This window comes from Daphnia pulicaria, chromosome 5 (genome assembly GCF_021234035.1).
Source record: "Daphnia pulicaria isolate SC F1-1A chromosome 5, SC_F0-13Bv2, whole genome shotgun sequence".
NCBI lineage: Eukaryota > Metazoa > Arthropoda > Branchiopoda > Diplostraca > Daphniidae > Daphnia > Daphnia pulicaria.
Window position 1 is genome coordinate 3,319,764 of NC_060917.1, and position 26,731 is coordinate 3,346,494.

A 26,731-nucleotide genomic window follows, 5' to 3' on the forward strand; every position below is an offset into this window, starting at 1 on the left:
CATTTTCTTGTGTTTTCAAACCAATAACAACATTGATTTTACTTTGTGCATGCAAGATAAAACCGTCCATGTTTTGGATTCCGTCTCCATTTTTAGTAACACGTCCCGAGGTCTAGAAAAATGCATGCAAGTATCGATTTCAAGACAGTAGCCCTTTCGTTTCAATAAATCTCAGAATGCCGATGACAAATCAAAGAAACATTATTAATGAAATTTACATATGGCGAGAGTCAATCAGATAAATGAATGCCGGGCTAGTCTGGAGTATAGTACTGGAACAAGGAAGCGGATACTGGCGGATAACGTGTAAAAGGTTTTCAAATAAGTAGCATTCGTATTCCTAACCACGGATCAAAGATTGCTGACGGCATGCAAGAACAGATCAACATCAATTCGTTCAGTGTCACATACGAGGTAAAAAGCTACTCCCAGTCTTCTGTTGAAGCTAGTCATCGTTCGTTCGCTGAAAGGTCTATAACTTCAAGTTTCAACCGGCCGTAACGAACAACCGAAAGGGTCACAACGGTAAAGAGATTCATCAGCTAGACATAGCGAATTAAATTGCAAATGTCGTCAGCTTTCAACTTTCTTCTTGACGGGGAATTGCACTGATGGTGATGGTTCATACACAAATCGCATTTTGTAAGTGTGCAGTTTTTCGTGATATTTTAGCGCGCATTGAATCGTCTTACAGCAACTTAGCAAACGGTATGGGATTGTGAAAAAAGAGAGTGGGAGCTAGATGGCAATTGAAACTTCCCACGTTGACGTGTGTCAACAAACATTTCCCCCGAAAATTACGAGCTTAGAGACTTTAACTAAACTGACTGTAGGCTATAGAAAATTGAGACTGAAAAAATCGACTCTTAACTTTGCGCTTATAGATGTTCCAACAAGAAACGAAATTTCAAAACAGTCCAGCCGTATTATCCACTCGGCCATCCGTAAACAGTGAAAAGAGGAGAGCAACGGCTCTAATCAACATGTCGCAGCCTTGTCTATCGTAAGTAACGAGCCAAACTCTATTTAGATACTGCCGAATACCGACTGTTTTTTTTTGTTTGTTTTTATGGATTTTTGTATCATCTCCGAAATCTAGAAGTCTACCCTCGTGGCAAACACGGGATCGTTTCGTGGAAGAGGATGAAACAATGGCCAGCGTTGAACAGTCAGAGAAAGAGCCGCTCACCGTTGGCGAAATCGTCAGAACTATTGGCTACGAAACGTTGTGCCGGAAGGATTCCGGCATCGGAGTAGCAAACGTACTGAATCAGCAGACGATGCCGACTACCCCGACTGACGACTACTCCTCGCCCGATTGCGATTTGGGTTTCCGGAACACCAACTGGATGCCAGGAGACATGACGCCGTCGTCCGCACCGAATTCTCCAAAAGTGACTCTGGTCTCGAAAAAAAATCTTCCGTCGTCCGGCTGGATGGCTCAAATCGACGCAAGCGATGAGATCAAGCAGAAAAGAGAAGAAGCAAACAAAACTCGGCTCTCGTCTGCCTTTAAGACCACATTCCTCCACATCCCCAGTCAATACGAAAGGTACGGACTGTCTAACAGTTGCTTATCAAAATCCAAAGCCCAAAACTGTTTTTTTTTTTTCGATTCCCACGGTGTGTAAAGGCGTTCCATGACGAGAGAAGGTACTCCATCTGCAATGTCCACATGCACAACAAAAATGAACGTGGCCGTCGTGCCAGACGTGTTGTCCAAACGGTGGAGGAAACGTGGCAAGTATGTACAATTATTTGTCGATTTGTGGTTACGAAACCGAGAGAAAAAAAAAATTACGCTCACTTATTCACATCCTCAACTTTTTCCAAATTTGATCCCACAGCGACAGTTTTCTGGCCGTAATTAGTGCGCTCTATGCAAAGTTTTTGATTGTTATGGGGCTGGCTTTCCCGATGACGGAAGTCATATCCAACCACGTGACTTCGTCTTCCTACTTGGTAACAAAAAAGATATTACAGTAAAAAATTCCCCAAATAATCCCCACCCACCCGAAATGTGACCGTTGGCGTCCCTTTTGTTTCGATTTCTATAGGGTTTCTACTTGTATCTCTACTTTGGTTGCATCGCTTATTTTCTCTACGTATTTATCACGATGCTCCGGAACAAAGCTTCCAATAATCGGAATCTATGTCAGAATTGGCAAGGTATGTAAATGTATAAGCGTCTTTTAGGTCAAATCAAGGTTTTAAAAATTAAGATTAGATTAAGTTGAGGTTTCCGGTTGTAACTGGATACACCAAGTGTCCCTTACCTTACGTATAAGCTACCGGTGTTCTAGGCTTCGAATAAACTATCAAGGTATCACGAAATGGCCATTTTAACCTAACCGGAATGCGCTGCTTCCTACTCAACATGCCAACAATGCAGTTCTTTTTACCCAACACTGACGAGCATGGGAAATTCAGTGGACGTAAAAAAAAACGGAACTAGCGCTGAAAGAGCTTGCCCAATTGTTGTTGTTTTTGATGCTGACGGAATATTGTAAAAAAATTCGACTCACGGCATTTTCGGGTTACATAATTTAACGAGTGTTCCAGATCCGGTTTCAAAACTACGCAATTTTTTGAAAGGCTCTTCTGATTAATTAGGTTGCGGGCCGAAGCAGTCTATGGTGGATTTCAAACAGACTGACGACTTTCTGGATGAGGTGGCTAGCCAATCACGAGCCTACAGCGACCCTGCCGGGAATAAGCCAACTCATCACGGTTCGTTCTACCTAAGAATTGGAGCCGTCTGTAAGGAAAGAAAGATCAACAATACATCCCGACGTACAAACTGTAATTGATGACATTATCTGCAGCATTTGGCGTGGGTTCAATGATCTATTCCGGTCTCGAATTCGCTCAGTACTTTGAGATCGATGCCGGCAGCTACTGTTACAACATTCTGATGGCCGTCACGCCAGCCACTCGAATGGTATTCACCTTCATACAAATGTACTTCATCTTTCTAAACGCAAAGGCACGTATATATACTACTTCAAAGCAATACCGGAATGGAATGGACAATGAACTGTGACGCATAACGGAATTAATTCATTTTGACAGATGGCATTTTGTAAACCCAAAGCCATTGCTTACTTTGGCTTAATGCACATGGTGGCTACGAATCTCTGTGTTTGGCTTAACGTCATCATCGAGGAAACCAAGCACGAAATCTTACAGTTCCACCACCACAATGTATCTGGTCGTAAGTCACATTAAAGATATTACAAATATGAAACAGTCAAACTCCCGACGATATATCATACGTCCGATTAGATGGTGGCGGTGGGCACGGACCAAGCGTTCCGCGAACTACGACTGCCACATCGATTGAGGAAGCGCACGCCGAAGCTTTGGTCGATCCCCAAGATATATTGCATAGCAACCAAGCGATTTTACTGGACGAATGCAAGAGAAGTGAAGTCATGGGACATCTTGTCCAAGACGCCAGCCCGCTACTCTTTCCCTGCGCCATCGAGTACTCGCTCATCTGTGCGGCTATTCTCTACGTCATGTGGAAGAACGTGGCGGCAGGTAGATATGATGACGATCGACGCTCGTCTAATTCACCGACTATCGCCCGTCGATCGCGCCATCACTATTCAGTCGATTGCGCCAAGGCTAATAAAGGTCTTTTCGCCGGAATCTTCGTACTAGTTCTCACCATTATTAGTTTGATTCTTTTCTTCGCCCTCATCAATAACCCCGAATACCGAGCGATGGCAATTATGGAAGTGGGAGCGGCCCGTTTCGTCCTCTTCTGTATGGCGTTCTTGGCCACAATCATCGGGATCGTCCAGGTGCATAGCTTTCTAGGTCTATAGCTACGCGTGCATCATCACTAATGAGATCATTAACTCGGGGACAGGTCCGCGAATTGCGCTACGATTCGTCTCGCCATTTTGACCTCGACGATGTCCTCCTCATTTTCGGTCAAATCGGTCTGATGGCGTACAACATATTCACCGTTATCGCAGGCTATTATACAATTAACGAGGACGAGGATAGTGCTCTAGTGCTCCTCAGTGCTCTAGCCGCTCTTTTCCAGGTAAGCGCTCGCTTACACGAAGACAATTACCTGTTACCCCTATATACGATTACATATAACAATTACATTTGTCCAGGCTGTAACTCAAACCATTTTCATCCTGGATGCGTCCCGCCGTAACACTTACTCGGCAGATCAACAGAATCGTAAACCTGGTCGCGAAGTCGTGACATTCCTCTTGGTGAGCGAGCGCATTAGAATCATTTGTACCCATTGACTGGCCGACTTTGATGCCAACTTTTGTAAACAGGTGTGCAATTTCGCCATGTGGACCGTCAACACCTTAGAGAAATCGCGTGCAGATGTCAACCCCGTTCAACTCCAATTCTACGGTTTATGGCCGTGGATCATCATCATGAACGTGTGCATGCCATTGACCATTTTCTATCGATTCCATTCAACCGTCGTCCTTTGCGAGATTTGGAAACGATGCTACAAAGCCAAGCCAGATTACATGTGAAACCGCTTTTAATTGGATTGGAGCTTGTCGAAGATTCAGCCTATCAAGTTCCAATGACGCACGATAACGACCCGTCAATAGGTTTGTGCACTTTTGCTTTAATTTAACAGCCTTGGATCTTTCTATTTACGTGGGTGACCTTTAGATTTTAAAAGAAATCTTTGGTCACGTTCACGTTCCATTTATTTAAAAAATAAAAAAATAAACTACTATTTTTGTGCGTCATTCAAAAGTGGATTAGGCATATTCTTCCTTGTATTCGTGTTTATATTTGTAATTCTCCGTATGCGTGTTGTTGTTTCTTTTTATTTGTTCGATCGCAAGTTCGTTCCAAAGGTCAAAGTGTAGGTTTGCTTTTTTGTTTTCTCTCCGTCTATCTCTCTTTCGTTCCCACAAGATTTTGGCAATCAATACACACGTTAGTTCGTTTCGGGAGTTCAAGCAAAGAGCAAATAAGGGAATGTGTCCTATTTTCTTTCGTTCAGTCAAAATAGATAAATGAGAAGAAGGCGCATAGCCTTTGGGAGTGAGAGGAAGAAACAGGAGACGATCACGATATTGATTATATAAGAGGGAATTGAAGGGCCAATGGGGTCCCATGGACAAAGAAAGAAAGAAAGAAAGAAAGGGGAGGGGGAGGGCACGATCAATACACACAAGAGCGGAACAGAAGCATCGTAGTTACATCTCGTACGTGTACACACTGCACATGCAACGATGGTAAACCGAGAGGCGTTTTTACATTCACTTCCCTCCGTCAGTTCAGATCGAAAATACATCCGACCTCAAAATTAAAGAAATTGGGTTGTTTTTTTTGTTAAAAGCGGTCGGTGGAACGGTAAAAAAAAACTACCAGTCAATAAAAGAATTAAACCTATTTTCAATCGCATGTAAAGAATGCGACTGAAAAGAATACGTCAGTTAAACGATGAAAAGGTAGTATAGTTATAAAATGTCTAAGATTCGAGTCGGGAAAAAAAAAAACATTCAACAGTCGCGCGAAGTCAAGGAGAGAGTGCGAACACCACAACAACTTGCACCCTTCAAAACAAAACCTTCACTTTCTTAACAAGCGGGTGGATTTGACTCACCCACGATGTTGGTTGCTACTAACGAACAATTTTACTAAACAGAGAAAAATGATCACCCCGAGACGAGTTTTCGACCGGCTTTGGCTTTTTTTTTTTTTTTTAGTTTGCGTTGACTGCATCTGGATCTTCGCTATCCATTTGCTTCATGTGCCGTAGAACGTCCTTCTTGGTTATTATGCCGAGTAATCGCCTGAAGACGAAAAAAAAAAGAACAAAAGAAAACACGCGTGAGCGGATTATCCCCCTTTGCTGCATTAACCATATTTGGTAAACAAATTTGACATCCTAGGATGACCCACTTTCTTACTACACGCTTAAAGAGATCAAGAGTGGGTCAACCTTGGCCAAATAATCACTCAGTCAGCGTACGCCACATTTCATCTCGAAACCGGATACGCCCGCTACGACGGTCAACGAAAGGAACCAAAAATGGCACAATCTCAAATGGACATGTAAACTAGTTTCATGTCCTTCAATCTAATTTTAACCTTAATTTATAGCTTTGTGAATATCAAAGTTAAGTGCAATAGGTAAAATGATAGTGTCCTACCCGTTATGTGTGACGAGGACTTGACGTAAGCCGAGTTTCCGGAACATGTCGATGACGGTTTCCATCGGCGTGTGATCCGTCACTGTGATCGGTGCTAGATCCAAAATGCGTCTCAACTTCAATGGCGGTGATCCGTGCCAAGGTGAAGGGATATTAGGTGTGAATAAGACTAGTGAATCGTCCCTCAGTCCTTCCATGGTCCTTTTGGCATTAGCTGTAAAAGAAAAGAAAACAGATGATCAAAAAGAAATGTTTACAAAACCAACAAGAGAATGACAATTTGAGTCGGACGAGTAGCGTTACGAACATAACTTACCGACGGCAAGGGACAGATCACGCCGAAGAACAAAGCCGACAAGGAACTGTGACTCTCTCGACACAACGACTGGAAATCCGTTGTGATCCGTTTCTTTGAGCAACATTTCGACTCCTTCTAAGCTTGTTGTGTCTTGCGTCAACACAGTCAGAGGCTTACTAGCCCTGAAAAGAGAAGGATAGAGGAGCGTTAAACCAATTTGAATATGTTACATCTTTCATAATTCGTACTTGGGTTGCATGACGTCCGCCGCTAATGTGGTGTGACCGAATTCTTCCTTGTTGTCCAAAAACGGGTACCCATTTAGAACGATATGGGCATCTGTGTGCAATGATTTATGGATGAGAAATAAGATAATTGAATGCCAAATGAAGCCAATTACCATAAATGCCGTCTTTGCCAAAGGCATCTCCCACCCATTTGCTTGCCATTACAGCAGCCATGAGCGGCACAATGTATCGTACACCTCCCGTAAGCTCAAACATGATGACCACCAAAGCAACTGTCATAAAAAAAAGTAATTTTGTTTTTATCGACGGAAATTGGATTGGAAAGAATGTTGATTTGTTACCTGTCATCCGCGTGATGCCCCCAAGGACAGCTGCCGCTCCCACCATGGCATACAGTCCGGGAGTAATGCAATCTTCGCCTCCAGCGGAGCATTCGCCATGAAATATCCAACTATGGGGATTATGACTGTGAGAGAGTGAGAGAGAGGGGGAGACAGACAGCAATCAGAATTCGGTTGAACGTGTTGGACCAGAAAAAACGCGTGTGGATTACGTACTAGGCCAGTTGTTCCATGCCGATCCCAACAATGCGTCCCATAATGGCTCCCATACAAAGAGAAGGAATGTACAGACCAGCTGGTACTTTGATGCCGATCGTGAAAACGGTGATCACACACTTGAAGATGAGGGCCAAGGCCAGCATCCAAAGTGCACGATAGACTCCAGGACCAGATTCTATAAATTCAACGGCTGAGCTGGAATCGGTGACGTTTCGGTGGTAATCGCTGGAGCAAATGTTAATTTTGAGAGTCAAATTCCGATAAATGCGTTGTAAATTATTGAAGTCTTTGCTCACCACAGGTCGTCGGTGTTGGCCACACCACATTGACTAAACAGTAAATAGATCAAGCGCGTCGAGCTCATTCGAGTGTAGGGATTTGGATATGCCAAGATTCCGTTGATAAGGGTGATGCCCAAAACTTCCATAACTGGATATTGACCAAGACGAGATCCTTTGCGGTAACGAGACCACCAAACATTCGCTCGAATAAACAGAGTACCAATCAGTCCCTGAAATCAAGCAATCAAGAGGTGATGGAACGGAAAAAATGGAAATAACCAACCAATAAGCTTACCCCTAGAATACCGAGCACTGTGAACGGAATTAGTTCATAGAAGATCCAAGGCTTGTTATATTCGACGTAAAAAAGTACCGAATGCTCGTTTCCGTACGGGTTGATTGTACGAACGATGAAAGCGGCAATCAAGGCGCAGAAAAAAGAACGCCACAGAGTTTTCATCGGGAAATAGTAACTGACCTATTTCCAACAACTCCCGAATCAGTTTCCATGACGAATTAAGATCTGACTACTAGGCTAGACTAACCTCTTCCAAACTGAAAAGAACTCCACCGATGGGCGCGCCAAATGCTACGGAGACTCCGGCAGCTGCTGCAGCTGACAAAATTTCACGTTTTTTTGCCTCATTCCGGCCATATTTTGGAAACAGATAAGAAAATATGTTGCCTGTTGATAATAAGAAGAGAGAAATTTGGATAAAATCAAATACAACAGGTATAACAAGTAGAAAACTTACCAAGACAAATAGCAATATGAACCATGGGTCCCTCTTTACCCAAGCTCAATCCGGCAGCTACGGCTAGCATAATACCTATTGATTTAATCAAAAGGGTCCATTTGCCAAGGAAGCCTCGAATGATAAAACCACTCAAAATAGTCTTGATCTGAAAGATATTCGTTTAAATCAGGATAAAAGAAAAATGTCTCAATAACCACAAGGCGAATTACCTCTGGAATACCCCCACCGGAAGCGTAAGGGGCAAACATTCTCACAAGGATAGCGGCAAGAGCACCGAACGAAACGGCCCACAAAACGTAAAATAGGTAGGAAAGGATATATCCGCCGGCCGAGTCGTCTGATGCTCCAAACAGCTGTGGCCAAGTCAACCACTAAAAGAAAGAAAAAGGGTATTTAAAAGTGAGTTACACCTTAATGTACGTGTGACGCTCTTACCTGAGAACAATTATCACTAAATGATGTTTGATTTGACGACCAACAACACTGCTCTCGGTCGAACCAAAACGCATCAGGACAAATTCCATATTTCAGATCAGTCATCCAGGTTGTTCCAATGTCGATGAACGAGGCTACGGCACCCACGGCTACACCAACTGTAAATTTCATCAAAATACAATATAATTTGGTTGAAAACTTTGTGAGTTGTAATACGTTCATACCAGAAAGAACACAAACCCAGCCAGACCAAGCATCATGAGCAGCTTTAACAGCCGATAGAATCGATTCATCTTTGTGTTTCTTGATGTAACGGTGGTGCATTCTATCACGAGCTAGATCGCGCTGCCAGTCAATAGTCTGAAAATCATCGTACTGACCAATTCCGGGTATATCTTCGGCTGTTATTTCCCCTAACCCGGCAGGTGATGCAATGCTACGAGATTCGTTATCAAACGAAGTACGCTCCTATAGGAAAAGGAATAAATACTAAAGTCCGTTTTGCAGATGTAAATTTAAAAAGAGAGCCTATACCTGAGTTGTTCCTGTTGTTGTGATGTCTAGCATGTCTTCATCGGAACTGATAGATGAGGTCATCATTGCAACTGAATGTGATGGACCGGGATAAGGAGAACTAATACTCGCCACTCGCTGCCCGCCTTCTCGGTTTTCCTGTGAAAAGAAGTAGAACAGCAAGTAATAAATTATTTGGGTAAAAGAACCACAATGTATCTGCAAAACAGATGGATGTGGAATAAACAGAGCTTGCATTTACTCATCGAGGAGGTTTCCTTAAACATAAGGGTTAACTCGCTTTAAAGTTAATGCCTCTTGTGACTTGTGAGTAATGGTTGTGACATTGTCTCTATCTACAACAAAAATATTTACAACAAAAAACCTTTTCAATGACTGATTGATAGCCAGGTGCAGCAGGAAAAGATCCAAATGTTGCAGCAGGTGTCTTAAAAGGTGCCCGTTCCATCATAGGGATTTGGTGCGAGTCAACCTCAGCAGCAGTTAGTCGAAATGAATGGGACATAAGCAATCTAATACCCCACCACCTACAATGGGCTATAAGCAGAGGAAAATCAGACATAAACTTTGATACAATGTAAAGTAGTATTCCAGCATGGAACTTTTAAAACTCAGGTTATTGTGTTGCAACTTGTTAAACAAGGGCTTGGACTTAATCTTTCAAGAACCATACTTACAAGACAACGCTGCTCTTTGCTATTTTATCACATAAATCTAGAAATACTTTCATGTAATCAGGGAACATATAAACGAATCATTGCGTAAACATGCAAGTGCTCTGAAACCTGTATAATTAGGGGGCGGTTCGTAACTGATCTTACCATAGCGTTAGGTGAATTCTGTGTTGTTGGACAGGCAAGACGAGTCTGGAGTTTGGCAGTTACGTTGATACCTTCTTCTTTGGATTATGCTGTTCACGGTTAATTTTACGAAGAATAATAAATAGGAGGCGAACGCCTTAATCAAGTATTCCAAACTCGGCTATCCACAACAACGTAAAACTAACCGAACTAACAATGAAGACTGAACTGACAGCCGTAACGCCGGTCGCTCCATCTGGGGCTCAAACAGTAAAACAACTGACTAGTAACTTCCGTGTTACATTTTTTTAGTTCAGGACTTCAGGTATTTTAATTTTAATTTAAATTTAAGCATTTTTAAAGACGTTTATTAATAAAAACTCACACAAACACACAAACATAGTAAACAATAATCAAATAGTCAACAATTTAAATAAACAACAACAAACACGACTTCAATTGTTAATCTTGAAAAACAATTAGATTGTGAACGTGAAATGGAATCTAGAACAAGAAACTCAAGGAAATGGGGAGAACAGAATCAACAGATGCAAGTATGGTACGTAACTCAAAGGTTGAAAAAAAAAAGTGCAGTCCCTTCACCACTTCCGCATTACAGATATTACCATAAACTCAAAAACCCATGATAAAAATGTCACATTTTTTCTATCCTCCAAATAAATACGCATGATGATTCTTGATGACAAACACGGTGACCTTTACGCCGATCGATCTCGTAGATATTGCATCGCAAAATCAAATAATCTGACGTCTTTCACGGCATCCTGTAATTTTATTCAAAAGGAAAAGAAGGAAAATTGAAGTGAAGTCATCGGCATTTTCGTAAATTTATAAGTATTACCTCGTGACCAAATGATACTCTGTCGCGATGTCGATCGCCGGAGTCTTCATTTTCTTCATCCGATCGGAGGCGATTACCATCAGTCTTGGTCGGCCAAGTGTTTTCCGGTACCCAAACTGGTTCCGATAGCCACGGATGAACTAGGCTTCTATTTGGAACCATTTCAAGTCGATGCGTTTTTTTCTTTTGAATTTCTATTTAAAATACAAATAATGAGTCATCATTTGTCTACCAAAATTCGATTTAATTTCAGCGCAAACCTTCGTAGGTGTCCTTGATTTTGGCGGGATTTTCCGACACTGGTTTCTCAACGAAATGATTCCTATTCAAATCGTGAAGGATGCTGTCCTCTTGGTAATGCGCTGCCGGTTTCTTGGTGGATGGATTTGGATCCTCTTCGTTTTCTTCAATGTCCTCTTCTTCTTCTTCTATCTCTTCTTCTTCCTCCTCTTCGCCGTCATATTCTTCGTCTTCCTCTTCATCCAGCTGGTGATCCTTTTCTGTCGTTGTCGAGTACACGCCTCGCACAATATCGCTAAGCTCGATGTCGTCCACGCCTGAGAACCGGCTCGGTTTGCCCCACGGTTTCACGCTGTCCGCCGGTCCGTTGCTGACCGGGGCACCTGCTTCTCCGTTCCTGTCGACTTGCAGCGAAGTGCTAAGCAGAGCGGAAGTCGTTTGCTCCTCTTCTCCCAGTTCGATGGAATGCTTGTCCCAGACTCCGTTCGTATCACTTTGGACACTCTCGCGGACCCAGTCAGTGGTCGAGGATGTTTTCTTATTGGCCGTCGATGAAGATGTCGTTGTCCGCAAGTCGCTCGATTCTGACGGATGAGGAACCTTTGGTTTGACTGAAGGAATCGCCCTCACCGAAGAGGAAGGTGGCCGCAATGTGCTGTCCAAGAGGGTCGTGGAAGGCGTGGGAGTGAAAGCGAAGAAATCAAGAGGCGGTCGAACTTTGACGGGCGGTTGGCCGATGCTGGGCAAGTTCAGGGAGTCATCGTGCAACGGGGCCACAGTCCACTGAGGGCGTCCGGGATTAGAGCAACGAGGATAAAGAGAAGCGCATTGCTTGCCTATCCAACCGGCCCGAACGGCCATCAGAATGTGAGAAAGATTCGGAGTGGTGGATCTGTCCATCAACCATCCCATCGCGATACTGAAAAGCACCAAAAAGAAAATAAATCAAAATAAATCAAAATAAATCAAATGAATAGTCGAGACTGATTGTAGCTTGCTTCCAGCCATCACCCAAAAGAGGCGGATCGGTAGGTGTGTGTTAATTGTCAGCGACGACTTCCAAGAAAAAGTTGTCGATGCGCCAATAACAGATGGTGAGATGGATGTCACTGAAGCCTCTAACTGTTGGGTCGTGAAAGACTGTTATCAGTTATACAGGTATTTCTGTTGGCATGTTGCATCATTTATTTCTTCTTGCTCTTTCTTGTTTTTCCTATGCGGGTAGCATCAGGTAACCCACAACGCTCCCTGTAATTACACACTACACTCGTCTGCTTACTTTTGCCCAGAGTGAGGACATGAGCAAGACAAAACTAGCGCGCAACTCCATCCATTATGACTTGACAGTTGTAGTGGTGATTTGCATATTTAACAGATATTACATAGCCGGAATATTAGACACGCGGTATATCTTGATTCAGCGGTATCAAAAAACCTTCCTATATACTTTTTTTTGGCTCTTGGCTGACTGGAAAAATTTTTCACTTCTGTTACCCCGTGTTAACCCCCGTTGGTTTTCTTTCACGGCATTCCTCCGCTCTACAAGGAAGCAAATTAACATTTTCTTACGTAAATAGTGATGTGCCTTACGGCAATGACGCCGTTTTTTTTTTCTTCCCTTCATCCCCCCTCCATCTATTGACTGCTGCTGTTTGGCCCATTTATCTGTGCCCGCACACGGTGATGCTGGCACATGAAAAGTGGAGCGACTCCTCTTTCGTACGTATAAAAATGCTCGTTTCAAAATGGTATCCTACCCCATTTGGCTTTGATTTGACGACCGCTGATTTGACAGCCGAACAGTTCTCCGCGACCTCGTTACTCGGCCACTCGTTCAAGAAGAATGATATACTTAATAAATAATATCAATCTTGCTGTGCAGTTGTTCTTGTTTTGTTTTGTTTTTGTTTGCCTGGGCATCTTACACAATCACTTAAAAAGGAGAGAGAGAAAATAAAATTAGAGACAAAGTTCCGTTAGAAAATTGATGGTGGCGGTCGTCAGTGGTGGTAGTATAGCGGGGAGACTGGGGAATTACTCACAGGATAACATCGTGCGTGACGCCCTCCCGCCAAGAATCCTTCGATCCGTTCAAGCGTTCGCCGGTAAAGATTGCCAACACGTGTGGGATTAGTTAGACGTGATTAATCAAAAGGTCTCTCGTGGGATTACAGCAGCGCCCCATAGCAGCAGACGAGCGTGAAATGAGCAAAAAAAAAAGAAAGGAGGAGGAAAACGTGCAAAGTTTGTCGAGTCGAGTCCGCCATTTAAGTGAAATGCGGTTAAATGTTTAGCTGATGAGTCGGGCGATGATCAAGCCGTTTATGCACCGTTAACGGTCATGGCGATGACCAACTTTGCGACTAGTTTACTTTTCCATAAAAAAAGAAGAAGAAGAAGGAGACCGGATGGCCGAGTCATCCTTCAATCTGTTCCGCACGACCGGACCGTCAAGATGAAGAACGTCGAGGCGTCATTCGTATGTACTGTTGTTTCGCCGGAATCCCAAAACGAATCACAAAACGGTTGCTTCACACGCGAAATCACACAGGTGCTACGTTTCAGAAATACCTGTTGCCGCTGTTGGCATGGGCGAATATCATAACAGCAGGCGGGGGGAAATATCGGCCAGGACGGGCAGAATAAATCGGTCAGGTATCGTCAAGGGCGAGAGGAAGATGGCCAGTCAAAAAATCAAAAAATATAAAAACGACAAGAAAGAAAAAGGGAACGAGATCGAGTTAACGGTTGTTGGAAAACTCGACTAGAGCGAATCGGTCATGATGACATGCTCCAAAGTCGACATAAGTTGATGATAAGTAGCACCAAAGGAAAAGATGATTATTTTTTTTTTCCTTTTTCCTCTGTCGTGATTCTATTCTCCCACTTTTTTTTTTTTTTATTTTATTTTTAGGCGAAGACGCTGCTGCTGACTTGTTCCTTGTTAGAATCACTTGGATTTATCGCACCGGGGAGAAGTCGTGAATGAAAAGGGAACGGAAGGCGATGGCAATAATAACGTGTGTGTCGTCGTGTTTGTTCCCGCGCCTTTATTCGAGCAAACGGCTTTATAGATTACGACGAAAGTTTTCTTCTTCTTCTTTTTCTTTCGCTAACAGGCTGTTCTATTTTCATTTCAACGGGGGCCCGTTAGACACTATATTTCCGAGATGCGATTGGTGATAAAAAGACCAGATGAGAACTGTTCGTCGCGTCATTGTGGAAGAAAACGAAAAGAAACAAACCTCAAACAGCGAAGGGGAGAGCTTCGCATCAAAATTAATCACTTCCTGATAGTTGGAGAAATTACGGGAGCGTCCTTCCCGCCCGTTTCCCAATACGGGAAAGTTATAACCTAACTGGAAACTGTGGAAAACAACAGAGAGGGAAAATGATTACGCAAGTAGCGGACGTTGGTGGCATATACTAGATGCGCTATGGAAAGAAAAAGTGGCAAACGGAATCTAAGCAGATGGCCCCTGTGGTTTGCTGTGAAAAACACACACACACACGCAGAAATCCTTTCGTCTAAAAAAAAAAAGTTCCGACAGACAGAACTAGAAGAATTAATAAAAAGAAAAAAAAGGACAATTCCTGGCATTTTTGGGGAGGAAGCGATTGAGAAGCAGTGGCGAAGAGAGTTTCGGTCCGTTATGTTCACCCTGGTAGAAATTCCCTTGCAAACCCCATCTATGCCAATCTTATTCCCGTGATGTCAACGTTCAGCCGTTAAAGACCATCTGTTGTTGTTTGGCTGCCGCGTCCACTTGTTTTTTGGGAGTATTTTCTTTCTTATTTCACGCGAGGGATGTGGACAGCCAGTGAAAACAAGACGACGGGAACAATAGACGCGGACTATATGACTACTACTTGTAAAAAAAAGCTAGTGCTACTTGGTCGGTTATATGCCAACTTATACGTCTAGCGCTTTCTTTTCTTATTTTCGGCCGTCGTTGGTTGCCTTAGACTGCATCCGTTGTTTTCGTAACGATGTGATTTCATTCCCTTGTTCCTTCTTTTTATTTCTATAACAACGAGAACGGCCAAATAAAAGCAAAAGAAGAGAGAGAGAGAGAGAGCTCAAAAGAAGTTAAAGAACTAAAGTCATAAAAGAGAAGAAACGGTACAACCGCGCACAAGGGATGAAAAGCGCGTTTGCTCTCGTGAATTCTTCTTGCCAAGGCTTTGATGTTTTAACCTTGCCTAGTTTGTCGGCGGCGCAGACCCGAATCGGCCAAGTGAATATCGGGGGCATTTTATCTACACTATAAACACGATGATGAGACGGAGGTTTTTTTGTTTTTAAAATAATAATTTTGTTTGTTCTTTTGTGGGGCGAGATTTCCACGGCTAGTATAAAAAAAATACGTGATTATTTATTTACCTGAAGAACGGGGCCATGGCTGCTGGAACGGAACCTCTGCCCTTCCAGTCTTGATTGAGCTGACACAAGAGCCGTTCCAGGCATTTAGGCTCAGATGATTGAGGCGAATTTTTGGCGTTGCTCCTTGACTTGTAAACGTCCAAAACGTCCATGGCCAATGGTGTGGTCTGCTGAATGAGGCGCATAAATCGAACGATTAGGCCGTCCTCTTCGATCGGGTGAACGTCCGAAGCCGAGTCTTCCAGGTCGTAGGGCGAATCCGACTCCATCATTCCAGCATTCCGGTTGTACATCTGCTGGCGGAATTCGGAAGGAATGTGTCTCGGTTCCGATTGTGATTTCATTTCCTCTGTGGTTGTTGTCGTCTTTGCAGTTGTTGTTGTCGTCGTCGTCGTCGTTGTAGTCGGCTGGGTAGTTGATTTGTCTTCCGGCTTCTCCGGCGATCCATTCTTGAGCCTGAGTCCACTCCGGCTGCTGGTGGCCCGTCCGCTTTTGAATTGGCCGCTGCTGGCGCCTCTTGCACTAACGGTGCTGTGTGGGAAAAGCGCCAGCACAGGCAGAACGGGAACGTCTTCTTGGTGGGTTGGATGAGACACGTCCGGTCCACCAGAGGTGGGCCTTGCAGCAGCAACAGCAGCAGCTTGCGCAGCCGCCAGGAGTCGGCCATCTGCTTCCGCACCAGTTGCAGCCGCAACGAGCCGTTTCATCTGCGGTCGGCGGAGCTGAGACATTGCCTCGTGATTCAATGTCCATTCCGGTTGCGGTTCAGCAGTCGACGTCGTTGGCGACGATTTTGACAGAGCGCGACTCGGCGGCTTCCATGTGGATATGGGCGCCATCGTTGACATTGTCGTCCCGATTCGCTTCTTGATTGAGGAAGACGGCGACCACGGGCGACGTCGGCCAGTGGCGTTGCGCCGGAACGCGTTCGGGAACGGAATCATCGTGTGGCGCTTTGTCCGGCTGTTGAAAGGATTTGTGGTCGACTGGACCAAAAATGACAGCCACTCTTGGATCATCTTCTTGGCCTCTCGTTGCAGATAGTTTTCATAGTCATCCGACGATCGCTTGGATTCAAATTGCTCAATCGACGGCGGCTCTTTCTCGCCATAGGCGACCGATTCCGGCCAATCGAAAATGGTGAAAAGACTCCGGATGGATGAGGAATCGGAGGAGGATCGGGGTCGGACGCTGGTCTCCCGTTTCGAGGTGAATTCTTTGCCCAGCTCTTGGTTCCTCTCGAAAGAACTGCGGTAGTAGGTGGTGGTGTGGACGTGGAGGACGAGCTCGTCGAGTATCGTCTGGATCTTTTTCATGACAAAGTGGTTCTCGTCCATGGTCGAGGAGCCGCGGCGGGTCGGCTTGAAGATTTGCGAGTAGATGGCGTAGCAGAGGACGGTGCCAAGGTTGAGGAGACCCAGGACGAAGACGAGAGAGTCTTCGCGAGTCGTGCCCATGGAGCGGAAGCTGGACGTGGCTACTTCGGCCACATCTTCCAGCGAGACACTCTTGGTGACATCTCTGATGTGCCCCATCTGAATCGGGTTGAACAAACTGGCCAGCAATTCCATTTTGTGCAACCAGTTGAGTCGCTTCTTCAAATCAATCGACTCACGACGTTAAGGCACTGCTTGGTTTTGTTCAGGTTCACAAGTCAAACGATTCACTCGCCGTCAATGAATGAATGGAACACGAACGAAGGCCAGCAAGGAATAACAATGTCACAGAAAGAGAAACACTGCGGACAACAACAAAACAAACAGAGAAAACAATTGGAAAAACAAAGTTAGATTGGAGTGTGTTTTCTTTGGGCTGGAATCAGTTGTTGTACCTTGGAGGAGTCGAACGGGCCGGCATCTGATGTGTAACTGACGTCCACCAGCAGGTTGTAGTGATATTTGAAAGCGGGGCCCCCGACGAAAAAAGAGAGAAACACAGCCGGGTACAACCAACCAAGCGAACCCGAGAGAAGGCCCGTCCCCCTAACCGCTATCCGTGGCTCTAACCTACACATAAAGCCGTAAGACGCACTCTTCGTGCCGCACCTCCCGCCTCTTGCCAAGAAGAGGAACGACGGTCTTCCTCAACAACATCAACAACAACAGCAGCACCAACATGCTGCGTTTTTTTTTATTCCTTTTTTTTCTTTCTTCGACTGAAAAACCCCCGCAGCCAACTGGTGGTGCTTTGCAAACTCGTTCAAGGGACAACAGAACTAGGCAAAAACGTGAATAAGTTGAAAGCAAATTCAGTCAAAGTATTGCTTCCTATCTCGTCCGGCCGAATTTCCCGACACCTATACTCTTCTTTCTTTAATAAACCGGCGAAAGATGAATAAAGATTAAAGGGCAGAAATTAATTGGGTAGAAATGGAGAGCGACATTGGAGTTTGCAAGGTCCGCCAGTTATTCAGGAATGATCTTAATCAAAAAGACAATTAGTAATTGTCCTTTTTATTATTTGACGCATGACGTTCTTTCTGGTCATACTTGCAGGTTGACGTTGGGTATGCATACGTATTATTTCCTTGGTTATTGGGTCCCGCATTGTTGGCGGCTGTGGAATCCCGTTGATCGTCCGGCATCTCTTAATTTTGTTGTCTTTTTTCCCCAGCATTTTCGAGAGCCATGCCAGATTTCATGAATCACGCTATCTAGGTAGAAATGAGGAGAGGAGATTCTCATGAGTATCTTCTTCTTCTTCTTCTTCTTAATGCGCAGGGGAGGAATATAAAAGGCGGCTCGGCTGTATAATTGGTAGCGTCCTCGAATCCACCGCTATACAGTTAGACGAATAGACACGATCACATCTCTTCGGATCCAACGGAGTGCGTGTGTTTTATACGCTGTGAAATCAGATGAATAAAAACAAAGATGCGGTAATTTGAGAGAGCGATAAGAAAAAAAAAGAGAAGAAGAAGAAGACAAAATAACAAAAAGACTAACATTATATCAAGACAAATTCAGGGAAATGATGTAAAAAAAGATTTTGGACCCGGCTGCTGCTGCTGGGCAAACCGTTTCTCGAGTTTTGGGTGACTGCGGCATTCGACATGACCAAAACGGCCTCCAGGGTTCCCAGTCATTTGGGAGAAAGGGGGAAAAAAAATATTTTTGGGGGCGTCTGGTCTTTGAACTGCCGATTAAATAGAAATAAAAATAAACCTAAAAAAAGGAGAATGTCTTAAGCGATTCTTTTCATTTTTGAGTTGTCTCGTTTTTCTGCCTCATTCCCTGACGGGAATGACGGATTCATCAAATTTCAATCAGCACTCAACAGCGCGCTGTGTACAACAACGTAAACGCATTCGTGTAGCATTGTTGGAAACTGCCCAATTCAAATTGCCTGATGAAGGCTATAAGGGAATGAAAATCACGACACCCTGCATGCTGTTGCCTCGGGTCAATCTCGATTTAACGATGCTTTTGAACATGTATAAACTCGGTTAATAAGGAGCCCATCTCGCCAATTTCCTACTTTACCTTCTCTCTCTCTCTCTCGCTTATTTATGCAGCCAGTGCATTCGTTATGGGAAACCAGCAAGCACGACAATGATGAGACTAGTAACATCTGCCAGCACAGGTGAGTCTACGGTCCCAAAAAGGAGTACGGAGGGCGGGCACTGGGCCAGGGATTTCCATAAAAAAGGTGGATTACTGTTTTTCCTCTATCCTTTGCTAAAAAAGAAGAAGAAGAAGAACGAGCCAGATTGATGAGGACGAAAAAGACTAGTACGACGACCGGTGGGTACGCGATCTAAAAAAGACGTCCGTTCTCTCTCTCTCTCTCTCTCTCTCTCTCCATGCAAGGCGTGTTGTACTATAAGGAATCTAAAAGGCTAAAACCGAAAAGAAATAATAAGAAGAAACGATGCGCAGGGCGACAGATGGTCGGGACAGATGTCGACGACGTGCATATGTATGTACAGTATAGAGGGAGGGAGAGAGAGAGAGAGGAGATGAAACGCTTCACATGCTAAGGCGAAGATTACGTGGAGATTGTGGCCACTCATACGTTGCGATGGGTGTGCTGTGATGCCGGTAGTGAAGGAGAAGAAACTGTGCTTGTGGATCAGCCCGTTAGGTCGTCGTTCCACAAGACGGGCCATGACTAAAGCCCAGCACGTTGTTCTCTCTCTCTCTCTCTCTCTCTTTCCGGCTCTTTTCTCATCTTATATTACAGATTATTATTGCGCTTACAGTATAGACTATAGGTTGTACAGCGTGGATGTATTTGTGTTCGGAAACTATTAATACGAAGTAGACTCTCATGCGGAAGGGTCCCTCTTTGACAATACTACCAGCAGCAGCACGGTATATTCCCTGTTTTGTTTTCTTTGGTTTATTTTCTTCTTTAACATGAACTGAATGGCCGGTTGTCCCGTCAAATGAACAGCCGGGCCTCGCCTGCTGTTACTTTGGAAAGTACTACTTAGATACAACTATAGCTAATAAGCAACATAAATATGCTATACTGGTATGGCGAAAGAGACAAAAATAAAATAAAAGAAATAAAAAAAGCCTGTTGTGAATAAAGCAGGAAACGACGACTTCTAAGAAAAGAATTGCTATCGAAATGACGCCACGTGTTTGACGGACATGTTCGGCCGCCGGCCTTGGCGGAGGTCGTATAAGATCGATGCTTCTCTCTCTACCACGAATGTAGAGACGGATTGTGTGTCTTTTTTTTCTTTTTTTCTTGTGTGTTTCATTGGGCTCGAGTGACGAATTAGGTTGGAGAACCAGATAGACAAGCGGGGGTAATATAGATATGGACTGGGCTAAAACTAGTTATGGATTGAGATGCGCACCTGCTGTCTGACCACGTACGAAACAGATGACGCCGTACTGCCGTCAAAATATTTCCCAATATTTTCGTTCTCGTTTCTCTTCTTCTTCTTCTTCTTTCGAGTTCTAACTGGGATTTGCGGTATGCGCATGTGATTTTCGATCGAATTTCGGCCGTCGATATGTACAGTTCTCCTTCATTTTTTTTACGGGCAGAAAAAGGACGGAACAGAAACGGATTCTTATCTGCGATTCAAGCGAATAAAAAAAAGCGACAAATGAAACGAAGAGAAAGCTGCGAAACTTAAAACCTCGAGCAGTTGTTTTTCTTGCGGTTGTTTGTCATATCCTCAAAAATAACATGCTCATCCCATAAGTTACGAGGAGGTGCCGGTATGTCGGCAGGTCCCTCTTCGTCATTACATTTTCTAGTTGCACTTTTAGGCTTTCAGTTATTAGAGTTACAAACATACGAAATGATGAAAATCATTCCATTGTTGTTCCACTCCACCAAGAAAATTCTTAATATTAAAAAAAAAATTGTAAAAAATTTTGCAAGCTAGAATCCTACGATTCCAAAGTAAAACTGTTACTACACAGAACAGAAATAAACTATGAAGATAATACTGAAGATTGTAACAGTTCAAGACAACTTGCATAAAAAAGATGAAAATTTTTTGTTTGTCATGATTACTAACAACAACGTAATTGTTTTTCATCTGTGAATCTTTTGCAGAAAGAATACTATAGAATGATTTGCCCACAAACAACCTGTGTTTGTTTCACAATTTAGATTATTGTTAATATTTTAGCTTTTATATTAAAAGCAAAGAGCAAATAGAAAATGTTGTGTTTACCGGTGTTTACCATGATTTTGTATATCAACACGCTTTCCAGATAGATTATAAACATGTAAATACTTTTGACTAAACTAGCAATTACATTTGATAATTTTAAACTGTATTTTACCTTAAGCTGAATTTGGAATGTCATCATTCCCTTTTGCTTCTAATCTTAAACTTCATCTCATTTTTTTAAACTTCCAATGATCAAAACCGATGAGATAGCAGACGACACTCTTTTTTTAAGAGATCGATAGAAAACCACAAAAAATCGACCTCTGCACTAAATTCAAACCGCTCAAAAACGATAAATGCGGTTTTCTCACCTGCGCTCGACATCCGCTGAACGGATCGGGATTACTTAAGGATCAAATAGTTCGTCTCAACAAGTTACACTAAGCCCCCCCCCCCTACACAGCCAAGATAAAAATACAATCTGCACGAAACCCGTAGATAATTACTTATATAAGACCAAAACCGCCACAATAAGACCCTCCAGGAATACAAGCCTAATGAGCCATTGTGGAATGAACAACCAAAAAAAAAGAAAGAAACTCCCGGATGTCGATTGCTCTATGCAAATGGGCGGATGCATGCGGAAATGTTAGAATGTATACCATTGTTTTAAATCATAGACAAGCGTTTCGTTGCTGTTGATGGTGGTCTTTAAAAGAATCATTAAGACTAGAAAAATGCCTATTCTTTTCTCGAAAAAGACTCGGCTATATACCTTGTAATTGCAGCAAGCCATCCGGCAGTGTGGATATGTACAGCGGCAACATATTTGCCGCCGTCTTGAGCGTGGAAGCGTGATGGCCTAAAAATTCGTTGTGTCTATTGAAGTGTATCTCTATTAACTCATCACGATGGGGTGTCTCAGCATTCCCTTATGTGGTTGCTGCACCGAAAGGTGAGAAAAACGGTAACGAATTTTTCGAGAGACTCGGAGATTTTGTTCAGACCTCTAAGGTGGCGCCCAGTGTTGAGATTGCGCACGTCTTGGATATTTGCTGGCGACTTGGCGAGCTGCATTCTCGGCCGAGTATGTAATAATAGTAATAACAGGGGTCCGATAATGATGTGGACGCCATTCAGTCAGTCACCTTATATGCAAATAGCCTATGGACGTAATTAGGTGGCGGCAGCACACGCCATCATTGTATTTTCTTATACGAATGAATTGCTGCTGGTCGGGGTCAAGCTCGGGAAATTTCAAATACAAAACAGAACTTTTAACATTTCTCTTTTGTGATTTGTTTATGTTTAATGCAGAAATAGCCGCGAGGGAGTTATTTTTAAACTAAAAATTGGCCGTCGTCATTTTATTTCAAAAAATTCCGGGTAATCGCTTCTCGCGCAAGAAAAGTTGCGGCTTAATTCCCTTTGTCAATCCATTTCCTGCTGAAAAGAAAAGAAAAAAAAAATGTTGATGTTGGTTCAGCCGCTTCTGGTGAATCCAATTATGTGAAACCATATAGTCCCAAGACAAATTTCTCTGTCGAGACCAAAGTCAATTAGGTTTTTCTTTTTTTCGGGGGGGGGGGGGCCGTTGAACGTCGCTGTAAATGAACTGTCCACAAGAAAGAACGGAAAGGAAAAAAAAAAAGAGATTTGTTTGTTCCTTTTTGACCAGCAGACGGCGGAAGGACAACTGAGATTTATTGACGAGTCTTATGCGCTACCAACATTCTAGGCTGGCGACGTAAAAAAAAGCGGAAGAAGAAGAAGCAACGTGTACACGTAATAATATACAAAAGTCCCGAAACGACTACCGCTTTAGTCTCAGCGCAATGCAACCGGCTGACGAGGGAAAAAATCACTCATCCACAAAAAACTCATTAGCACATGATGAGTAAAAAAATAGAAAAGAAAATGTCCGCTATTCCGAGTGTACATATATATATATAACTCCCAGTTGGATCTAAGTGCCGTTTTCTTTTTTGCAATAATAAAAAAAAAAGAAGCGGAGAATGTACAGCAACAATGCGCTGAATCGCTGGAATTCAACTCCAATAGAAAATGAGCTCCGGGGTCGTAAAAAAAAAGAAACAAATAAGATGGGGGGGACTTTATTGTTTCCGGACGACAGGTTCCGATTACACGGCCGCTGGACGAGTTTTGGAGTAGATTGTTTAGATCCGTAATGGATGCGGCCCTCACTCTCTCTCTCTCTACTTACTATCCTTTTCACGCCTTTCCATTGTGAGCGTGGATAACGTCCATTAACGGATGAAAGAGACCAAGCGGCCCGGGAAAATTGTAATAGTAAAGCAACTCTCTCTAATACTATTTATTTTGCGTAAATATTGTATAATAGCGCTTCCGCATCGAGCAGCGGTCAACGGCAATTCTGTGGTCTTCTTCTGATAAATTCGAATAACTTTCTTGATAATACTCATCACCCAGCGCGGCGTTGGGCTTTTTCTGCACATCATCCAGCCTATACAACCGTTTTTCTATTTTCTTTGGGTTTTCTGTTAAAGCTAGTAAGTAAATACAGCACAGGAAACAAAAGAGCAAAGAGCTAATGTACTAGAGAGAGAGCAGCACGGCTGTTTTCTTTGTGAGGTACGCAGCCGAGTAATGTCTAAGCGTTGGAATATTATCGTCCGTTCAACTTATTCCGAGACCCGGGAAGTAGAAAGTGAATAATTGCATTCGGATGTGCAGGACTTGTTCGTGCTATTATGCACTCTCTCTCTCTCTCTCTCTCTCGCTACAAAACTTGCTGCACATGTTGACTGCCTCCACTTTGCGTAATTTTTGTTGACTCCCCACGCCATTACGGCTACACATATACCAAATTGTCTAGGGGCCACAACCGAGGCCTATGCGTGCAGATTCAAATCTTTTCTCAGTCGCCAAAGGGCGGGGCTGTTTTGAAATGCAAAACAAGAGTATTGGGGTGTACAGAAAAAGGGGGTGAAAGAAGTGTACAAAATTACGGCAGCGTGATTTGGAATTTTTTTTTTCACCCCTTCCACTAAAATCGAATCGTGATGCTTTATGATGAAAGAAGAAGAACATAAGAGGAAATAGAAATAAAGAAAGCGCTGACGCAATAACCCGGCAGTGAGCAATAGTTTTTTTTTTTTGTCCGACTCGACACGCCTATTTTTCGTGAGTACCATTCCGCCCCTCTTTTTCTTCCTTATGTATTTTAGATTCAATACAGCGATGATGACTCTCTTCTGCTTTGCTTTTTATTACCTTTTTCTTCTTTCTCCATCTCTCTCTCTCTCTCTCTCTCTCGCTATGCAACGGAATAATTGAATACACTTTCAACACTTTTTGTCTGATGCCGGCGTGGAGTGGCGCGCGCGCCGCTCTCAACCTGCAAGTTTCTTCTTCTCCCTTTCTTCTTTTTCTTCCACTTTTGTTGTATAGCGATACAATCGTCTACTGTACAACAGCAAGCCACAATGAAAGTGTACTAACTGGTTCATTGATTTTCGTCTTCGACGCCAGCACCAGCAACAGCACCTTTAACAATCCAACCTTTTTCAAATAACCCGTCGGCAGAGCACTGATGTTTCCATGATGATTTCAACAATTTCATCTATTCTCTTGACAAACAAAAAAACAGGAAGAATTTAAAAATGAAAGAATGCTGTCTAGACAAGAGTTTAAAAGGGAAAAATATGGTCGCTTTATTTCTGATCCTAGACTGCAGAGAGCGCGTTCAAGTGCATAATATAGGATATAGCGTACGAGCTATATAGCCATGCCGCAGCTCAGCAGTTTAACTAACTCGCATCTCATGTTCTTTTTTTTTTCTTTCAGGACTTTCAACCGCGTGATGCATTCGACTCGGGTGTGCATTAGCATTTTGCGACGCGAAGAAGCAATGACTCAGATTAGGTTCCTTCTGCTAGATCCAGCCGACTGACGTGTTAGGATGGCGGTCACATCACGCACTCAAGAAGGAGGAGAGAGAGAGAGATCGGAGCGTAACCAATCGAGAAAATCGCTTGAAAAAATAAAATAAAATAAAAAAGTATTGGCTAATAGCGGAGCGGAGTTAAAAACAGTCCCATCTCTCGGTGTTATCTTTATGTGTAAATACTTCTTTTAAAAAACTATTACGACTCGTAAGTCGTAACATTTTTTTGTTTTGGTTGGGCATTTGCACGGCAAAATGAAAGAGTCTCCTGTGTAAGGGATCTAGAGCTCAGTCGAGCTGAAAATCTAATCAGCCAGTAATCACATCAAGTGCTCTCCCTTGATTACTTCTCTGCCGTCTTCTCGTTTCGTATAGATGGCTACATCTCTCTTTCTCTCTTCGTTCTTATGTCGGCAAACGTATACGTTTCGACAAACTGTTTCGATTGAACTCGGTTCAATGTTAATAGAGAGACGAGAAGTTCCTTATTTATAACCCGCCCCCAAAGTCGTCGCTAGGGGAATGTTCACCAGCAGTTCCCCCCAAAACTCAAAATGAATCGCCTTTTTTCCCGGTTTCTTCTGTACCAGGAGGTGCCGGTGTAGTGGCAGGTCCCTCTTATTAGTCATAACATTTTCTATTTCCACTTTGCTTTTAGAGGGAAAATGTTATTGAATATGAAAAGCATTCGGCTATTTAAATTGTGCAACACAGGTCGACAAATTATTCCAGTTTTGTTCCTCTTAAGAAAATCAACATTAAAAATTAAAAATGATGCTACATTTGCAAATTTACACTGTTGAAACAAACAAATCAAGAAAAGCTGCAAGAAAATATTAAAATATCACATTTTCTAAAATCAACATGTTTTCCACGTAAACTTGTATAGGAACAACACTGGAATGATTTGCTGACAAACAACTTGTGTAGGTTTCACAACTTAGATTATTAAATGATTTCAATTCAAAGATGTTTTAATTGTAATCTCTAATTAGGCAAAGATCAAATAGTACTTTTGTTGCTTTTGTGTCTATCAAGATGTTTTCACAAGTCAACATGATGGCTTAACAGAATTACTTTAAACATTCTAACCATACTTGAACAATAAGTGATTTAAAATTGAATTTTACCTTAAGATGAATTCGAATTTGAACTGTCAATCATTCCGTTTGGCTTCTTATCTTTCGTCTCACTTTTGAAATAAAAACCAACAACAGCAGACGCCACTTTTTCTTCTACTAGCTGTCAAAGAGAAAAATAAGTTGCGTAGAATACCCTGGCATAGGACGATATTTACATCATTTTGTATTCAATAGTATACATTTCTCGTCGTTTCTTTTAATCGTTTTTTTTTTAAGTTTTCACGGTACACAATCTGAAAGTTTTTTCGGGAGTCATTCATCCAGTACAACAAGGAGAGAAAATCACATGCAAATTTTAGCTGTGAGGGACCGAGGTTGCCAGGGAGCTTAGAAATAACGATTAGTAGTCTCCTGCAATTTATCTGTTTTTAACCATACTTATGAATTATAGAACAGTTCAACGGTCAGTTCTTATTTTTTGGAAGAGGCCGACTAGAGCGCGAGTTATCTGTATAATATCGGGGCAGCAGCCTCGCTGCGTGTGTTATTAGTCTATAAAGTAAGAACAGCTAGCTGAAG

The 26,731-nt window shown here is 43.0% G+C and overlaps 3 protein-coding genes across 6 annotated transcripts; 1 reads left to right on the plus strand and 2 right to left on the minus strand.

Moving 5' to 3' along the window:
- The first annotated feature begins 395 nt into the window (after positions 1-395).
- On the plus strand, positions 396-4,947 carry LOC124340904 (proton channel OtopLc-like). Of its 2 annotated transcripts, none has more exons than XM_046793688.1 (13): positions 396-642; positions 885-1,003; positions 1,100-1,552; positions 1,634-1,744; positions 1,848-1,962; positions 2,058-2,169; positions 2,614-2,760; positions 2,826-2,986; positions 3,073-3,214; positions 3,286-3,809; positions 3,878-4,057; positions 4,134-4,238; positions 4,308-4,947. In XM_046793688.1, exons 2-13 carry the CDS (start codon positions 885-887, stop codon positions 4,515-4,517), a joined length of 2,379 nt encoding a protein of 792 aa, XP_046649644.1. In that variant the 5' UTR covers positions 396-642; the 3' UTR covers positions 4,518-4,947. The 2 variants fall into 2 exon arrangements, with proteins under 2 accessions (XP_046649644.1, XP_046649645.1); XM_046793689.1 differs by having other exon boundaries at positions 1,103-1,552.
- A 728-nt stretch (positions 4,948-5,675) lies between these two features.
- On the minus strand, positions 5,676-10,320 carry LOC124340876 (H(+)/Cl(-) exchange transporter 4-like). Its single transcript, XM_046793630.1, has 17 exons — positions 10,094-10,320; positions 9,637-9,809; positions 9,273-9,410; positions 8,963-9,206; positions 8,739-8,896; positions 8,513-8,674; positions 8,301-8,448; positions 8,091-8,230; positions 7,841-8,023; positions 7,561-7,775; positions 7,262-7,489; positions 7,046-7,170; positions 6,857-6,976; positions 6,705-6,795; positions 6,475-6,638; positions 6,159-6,372; positions 5,676-5,798 (listed from the first exon to the last, which is right to left on the minus strand). Exons 2-17 carry the CDS (start codon positions 9,775-9,777, stop codon positions 5,708-5,710), a joined length of 2,562 nt encoding a protein of 853 aa, XP_046649586.1. The 5' UTR covers positions 9,778-9,809; positions 10,094-10,320; the 3' UTR covers positions 5,676-5,707.
- A 102-nt stretch (positions 10,321-10,422) lies between these two features.
- Positions 10,423-26,303, minus strand: LOC124340859. 3 transcript variants are annotated; one of them, XM_046793598.1, is made up of 7 exons: positions 26,201-26,303; positions 18,048-18,403; positions 17,390-17,978; positions 15,559-17,296; positions 11,195-12,093; positions 10,935-11,128; positions 10,423-10,857 (listed from the first exon to the last, which is right to left on the minus strand). In XM_046793598.1, exons 4-7 carry the CDS (start codon positions 17,127-17,129, stop codon positions 10,792-10,794), a joined length of 2,730 nt encoding a protein of 909 aa, XP_046649554.1. In that variant the 5' UTR covers positions 17,130-17,296; positions 17,390-17,978; positions 18,048-18,403; positions 26,201-26,303; the 3' UTR covers positions 10,423-10,791. The 3 variants fall into 3 exon arrangements, with proteins under 3 accessions (XP_046649554.1, XP_046649552.1, XP_046649553.1); XM_046793596.1 differs by lacking the exon at positions 26,201-26,303 and adding an exon at positions 21,315-21,405; XM_046793597.1 differs by lacking the exon at positions 26,201-26,303 and adding an exon at positions 21,315-21,405 and having other exon boundaries at positions 15,559-17,978.
- Positions 26,304-26,731: the final 428 nt, after the last annotated feature.

What these genes read in the sequence shown, in the direction of transcription:
- LOC124340904 (XM_046793688.1), top strand. Translation starts at nt 885, where the DNA reads ATGTTCCAACAAGAAACGAAATTTCAAAACAGTCCAGCCGTATTATCC. An exon ending in ATCCCCAGTCAATACGAAAG is followed by an intron (nt 1,553 to 1,633) that starts GTACGGACTGTC and finishes CGGTGTGTAAAG; the next exon opens with GCGTTCCATGACGAGAGAAG. An exon ending in CCTAAGAATTGGAGCCGTCT is followed by an intron (nt 2,761 to 2,825) that starts GTAAGGAAAGAA and finishes CATTATCTGCAG; the next exon opens with CATTTGGCGTGGGTTCAATG.
- LOC124340876 (XM_046793630.1), bottom strand. Translation starts at nt 9,777, where the DNA reads ATGTCCCATTCATTTCGACTAACTGCTGCTGAGGTTGACTCGCACCAA. An exon ending in CAACAACAGGAACAACTCAG is followed by an intron (nt 9,207 to 9,272) that starts GTATAGGCTCTC and finishes CTTTTCCTATAG; the next exon opens with GAGCGTACTTCGTTTGATAA. An exon ending in GGCATGGAACAACTGGCCTA is followed by an intron (nt 7,171 to 7,261) that starts GTACGTAATCCA and finishes ACTCTCTCACAG; the next exon opens with TCATAATCCCCATAGTTGGA.
- LOC124340859 (XM_046793598.1), bottom strand. Translation starts at nt 17,129, where the DNA reads ATGGAATTGCTGGCCAGTTTGTTCAACCCGATTCAGATGGGGCACATC. An exon ending in GCCATGGCCCCGTTCTTCAG is followed by an intron (nt 12,094 to 15,558) that starts GTAAATAAATAA and finishes GGTGCTTTTCAG; the next exon opens with TATCGCGATGGGATGGTTGA. An exon ending in GAGTATCATTTGGTCACGAG is followed by an intron (nt 10,858 to 10,934) that starts GTAATACTTATA and finishes ATAAAATTACAG; the next exon opens with GATGCCGTGAAAGACGTCAG.